Raw genomic sequence first — 5,539 nt, forward strand, 5'->3', positions numbered from 1 at the left:
GAGGCTTCAGTCCGGCAACTTCCCGGCGGGCCCGGAGGTGCCGCCTCTCCCGGCAGGGGCGGCAGACCTGCGCCGCCTCCCTCCGAGGTGGCCCCGGCGGCCCCGCTCAGCCCGCCGGGCGTCTTCCCCGCCCCGCCGCCGCTCTCCCGCCGGAGCCGAGGCGCCGCCGTCCCTCGGAGCCGCCCCAAACGCCCAAGTGCCTGAGGCCGTGGTGCCCACGAAGCTCCAGCAGCCCCCCGCCGTCCTCCGGCGTGGGCGCAGAGCTGTCGGCGCCGGGGCGCGCTCGGCCTCTCCTTCCCCCTTAGGAGATGCCCAAGCCCGTGGGCCGAGGTGCCCGGCTCCCGGGGAGGCGGGAGCCGTGAGGTGTTCGCCAAGTGCCCGGCCCCTGGTTAAGTTCCCGGTAATTGAGGTGGTGCCTACCGAGAGCTGGAAAGGTGGATGCTTTGTTGGGGTCTTCCAATAGATGCTGGGCTCCTGCGGCAGCCTGACGTTGTCTGCATGTTCCCTTTCCGTGGGGCTTTTGGGAAGCTGGAGGAGAGATGTGACGAGGTGTATGGGAAAAGGCAAATCCACCTTCCTGCTGTCCGCTTCCAAAATTCACTCTGTTTTCTAGCGCTTTAGAGCAAAGCGTTGAGAATCCCTGGGGTTTGTGTCCCATCTTGCTTCCTTCTGTGCCCTTGGGAAAGTTTCAGAAGTCCACAGTGTGAAAACCAGCCATCTGACCCCTCTCCTATGCTTCATTTGGGGTATGTTGGGTTTTTTTGGGGGTGCTTATCTTGAGACCGCCTTGAGCTTTGTTTCTCAGATAGGCTGAGATCTGCAGTTCCATCAGAGATCACTTGCTTTACTGCTGAAAATCATGCTGAAAGCTGTCTTTTGCTGAGTACCAAAGTGGGCAGCACAGATGATAGTCCAGCAAAAACTTGGGCTCACTGAAGGCAGTGGGCAGCTTAACATTCCTGAAAAACAACTTCCTAGGCAAATCCAAATAAAGGTAAACAAAATCACTGTCTCAGAGGTGTCTGTGTACATCTAAAGTTGTCCATCCTAAGCTCTGTCTACCTGAGTCAGACAGATGTGTTGTGTGCAGGCTGTTCTACTGAGTGGCAGTTTTGAAGACTGTAATGATATAAAGAAGGAAGGTAGTGGTCCTGAATAAAAGCATTGCTGCTTCAGTGGCAAAAACTTAGCAATGTGAACTGGGCATGTGTGCCTGGTAGTGGGTAAGTAAGTAAATGAAATGGACTGCCATGCACCAGATGGTTCATATGCCAGCAGCAACCCCTATTTCAGTGTGCTCTCTAATGTCATCCTCCTTTATTTACTTGAAGTCCTCAGTCGGTTTGCTAGATCTTTTCAGGTCTGTAATAATTCCTGTCATATCTGCAGTGCTTTCCATCTGAGAATCTGTAAAAGCTCTGTAAATATTAATGAAGGAAAGCTCTGCTAAAGCTTTGGGAAGCAGTGCCTTTCCCTTCTCCTGAGATGGGATTTTTTTCTTTAACTCCTTCTTCCCATTTCCTTTGCCCAGGATGCATCCCTGCGATGGTCTCTCAGAACAGGCTTTCTTGTATGTTCTGCTTTCCTCCAATTTTGGGTTTTTCTCCCTCAACTTTCTTGCGTTTGCATAATTATATTATCCTCACACTAGCACAGCAAGATGACTACTTCTTCAGCACAAGTAGCCATGCAGCTGTGACTACTTTGTGTAGACGTAGTGAATGCACATTTAAGGCCTTTTCTTATCCATCATTTTCTGTTGGAACTATGTTTCTTTGTGTGACTGTACTTAAAAGCATACTTTTATCTTAATGCATCTTCTGCAGTATTGGAGCCCTGGGTGTGACCCGTATTCTTTTCATGAACTGCAACTTTTGGAGGGTAACATGTGGCATTACAGCTTCTGTTTGGGAAGCTGAGAGGTTATTTGTCCCTCATGGCTCTGATCACTACAGTGTGCCCATCATACTCTAGTCAAAAATAAAGTTGGTACTGAATCTTCTAAATTGATAGTTTTGTAGAAGAATGCCAATTTGCTGAACTCAAAATGTCTTGGACTTAGGAAACGCAGACTACTTTTTTTTTTTTCCTAGTTGTTTGATTTGTTTGTTTTCATTGGAAAAACATTTTCCGGGTTTGCTGCTTGGGATCTCGACAGCATAACCTGCTGTATGTCAGCTCTGGAAGCTTGGAAATAAGGACAGCCCTGAAAACCCAGGTTAAGCTGAGGTTGTCTGGCCTTCCAGTCTCTGTGATAGTAGGCTGGGAGCTTGGCTAGGATGGGCTTCCTGGGTCTTCAGACCTTTTTAGAGTGTAGCAAGGCTTCTAGATGGCTGGGCTAACTGGCTTCTTGTGCGAACTTGCAAGTGGCTGGCTCTGGCATGCAACTAGCAGGGAGTGGAGAGGTCCCTGGGGCACAAGGGAACCACGGATCCTGGAGCATGGGAGTTCCTGGCCAGAGCCAACATCCGCTGCCCCACCAGTTCCACTACGGCTATTGTTCTCTGGAAACTGCCCATTTGTTAGTCTCGGCCATGAACCCAGAGACTCTTTGTTTCTCTTTTCAGAAATGCTCTGTGTGGCTAAAGTGAAAATATTTTGTAACTTCTAGTTCGTGGAGAATCTTTGAAAAATTCTGATTTCATTTTATCTAACAAACTGTTGAAGTCTTCCTCAAATTTGATTATTTTAGTGCTGTCTTAGCATGGAGTACTGGACTTCAGTTATGGCAACAGATGTCCAATGGTTTACTTAAGGAAGATATCCCAAATTTTTTACTGGGATAGCTGGTGGCGATGGATTTGCAAGTATGAAATAGGAATTTGGAGGATACTACAGTTCCTTGCCAGTTATATGTAATACATACCTGAGCGTCCCAAAAGAGATTATGTGGACTGGGATGTCCTTTGGGCTGTGCAGTACCAGTGCTTCCTGATTGATGAAAGGAGTGGTGTGTGTATGGGGAAAGTGGGTTTGTACTCCTTGATATGAGCCCATCTAGATGGGAGCACTGCCAAGGTAAGTCTATTTTTAGACCTAACAGTTTTGACAATGTTCCTTTAAGTGTGTTTTTTTTTTTTTTTTTTTTCCCTTTAGTAAGAATGAAAGAACTAGGTCAGAGCCAGTAGAAAAAGGCTTTTGATCTCTGCAACAGTGATCTCAAAATTCTTTCTTCTTTTTGCTCCTGTGCAGCAGAGGTAAAGGGGAAAAGAGAAATGGTGATTTCTTCCCCCCAGTGTTTATTGCACAGGAAAGTGAGAGACTGACAGCACCCACCAGATAATGTATGCATGCAGGTAATCTCACAGAGTTCTGTTGGATCCCCTGCAGCTCTGACCTGCAGTGTCTTTGAGATTCCTGAGGAAAAAAGTGCTAATTATATCATGGAGTTCTTTCATAGTAAGTGTTTAATGAAGTTTGGTCTAATGCCATTCCTGCTGTGTATAGGCTTTGGAAAGTGCATACATATGTTTGTTGCTGGTCTCCTCCTGAAAGTTTACATAAAATTCTACAGTGCTATGGCTCTTCTGTAGTGGGCTCATGCTATTGAGACCCTGGATCTACCTACGGGAGAATATTTTTTTTATTATGAGGTGGAGCCTTGCTGACAAAATGGCAATGCCTCCGGCCTTACCCCTTGGTAATCCTCAAGGGGATGAGAGACTTGAAGGAGGTTAGGGCATTCTGGGGTGCAGCATCAGGGTTAACTGCCGCAAGACTGAAGTTATTTGCAGCTTGTAGCCAACTTCTCTCAAAGCGATCCTCTGGATTTCAGTAATGTGATATACCTGGGTGGAAAGCCTTCAGTGCCTAGCCAACTCCAACGGATATTGAATGCTGCCCTGTGTTTCCTTAGAGACCTGAGATATGGTGAGCTCATAGATGTGCTATGCCAGGAGTTCAGGACCATCCCAGGGACAGCTTTGAAGCAGGTTTCAATGTAGGTACCTATCATGCTGTTTCAGGGTGTGCCCAAAAGTACAACTCTTTTGACAGGTATTCAGTTATTCAACTTTGTCTTATTCCTACACCCACTCCAGGCACAGACTAGATGTCTCTACATTAAGTTTCCAGGGAATGTGATCTAACAGATGGGTTTTCAGCACACTTAATTGCCTGTGGAGCAAAGAGGTAACAAACCCTGTAATTCAAAAATAGCATGTGCTTCCATCAATGCTCGTGTTTTCTTCAATAGTTTCCAACCACTTCTTAGCTTGAGGGACTCAGACACGTGTCTCAGAAGGAGGGCTGAGACACTTATCTACCTCTCCAGTTGAAACTGTCGCATCGGGTCATAGCAGAGGAGATGGGTAAGACCAATAGTGGAGGTGCACACAGGGCAGAGAGGAGTAAGACCTGAACTCCAGCCTTTGGTCTTGGTACCTGTTCTGTATGTTATTTAGTGACCATTTGTTGCAAAAATGCATCAGCAATTATGGGATTCCAGACTGGAACATGGGTCTTCTCCAGTCCACATTCGTGTGGCAGCCTTCTTGTTGAGCTGTAACATCTATACCCTTCTTTCTTGCTCAGAAACAGCATAACTACAGAAGATGGGGCTTCCCTTCTTGACACACCACCACTACCCTCCCAGCCCCCCCAGTGTGCATATAGCTTGGTGGCAGTGTGTGCTCCTCTGCCTTGAACCAAAGCTTAGATCTTTCCTGTCTAGGTTGCTACATTTGAAAAAGTCACAGTTCATTGCATCTGTCCTTAACAAGATTAGATAGTCAGTGATCCCTCTCCAAAGGAGTAATGTAGCTATCTAAGGCCAGGAGTGTGTTTTAGACTGCAAGTTCTCATTTTGAATAGGTACACTATGCTCCTCAGGCATGTTATAGGGAGACTGTGAGCTGAAGTTCAGAAGGTGCATTCCAGTGTGGGAACTGGAGACCCCAAAATGAAGCTGTGGCAACAAAGAATGTCACTGCACTCAGGTCTGTTTGAGTATATCAGATTGGGTGGGGATGGATGTGATTGCGGGTTACGTGGTCATTTTCCCTCTCTGCTTTTAGAAATGAACCCATGTGAGGCAGGAATCAAGATACAGTACACACTTGGTATATCACTGCAATTGCCTTAGATGAAATTTGGATGTAGGGTAAGAGTGGACCTGGAAACTCAGAAGCACTTTCAGTCAACCAGTTTAGATACAATTCCATGAGTGTTTGGCCTTACCCTTTAAAATACTTGGAAGACTTAGAAGCTCAGGGAGGACATTGGATTAATATAAATTAGCTGTTTCAGTGGAACTGAATCCCATCATAAGGATAAAACTTGTCAGGTGGTGGTGATGTACGGGCAAAGGGAAGGAATGGTGCTTTGAAAGTTCAAGTGCTTTCTCCACCAAGAAGAGAAGGCAAGTGAGCAAATTACAAGAGTTAGACATTAGATGCATTTCCTAACATACTACTGGCAAGTACTGACAAAGTCTGTAGTGATGTTGTAAGATCCCATGTTCAATGATTAAATGGAAATTATAAAACAGAATTCTTCCTGAGAGGTTTTTGGTCTCCCCCCCCCCCCCCCCCGCGCCGCC

At 46.5% G+C, this 5,539-nt stretch overlaps 1 protein-coding gene across 1 annotated transcript in view; it reads left to right on the forward strand.

Moving 5' to 3' along the window:
* SAMD12 (sterile alpha motif domain containing 12) overlaps positions 1 to 5,539 on the forward strand; it is a 169,749-nt gene that overhangs the window by 403 nt on the left and 163,807 nt on the right. Inside the window, exon 2 of the mRNA XM_010577125.1 lies at positions 4 to 434. Coding sequence (XP_010575427.1) covers positions 4 to 434 — 431 coding nt within the window. The remainder of the gene's footprint in view (positions 1 to 3; positions 435 to 5,539) is intronic.

Source organism: Haliaeetus leucocephalus, unplaced genomic scaffold (genome assembly GCF_000737465.1).
Source record: "Haliaeetus leucocephalus isolate CR32 unplaced genomic scaffold, Haliaeetus_leucocephalus-4.0 Scaffold555, whole genome shotgun sequence".
Taxonomy (NCBI): Eukaryota; Metazoa; Chordata; class Aves; order Accipitriformes; family Accipitridae; genus Haliaeetus; species Haliaeetus leucocephalus.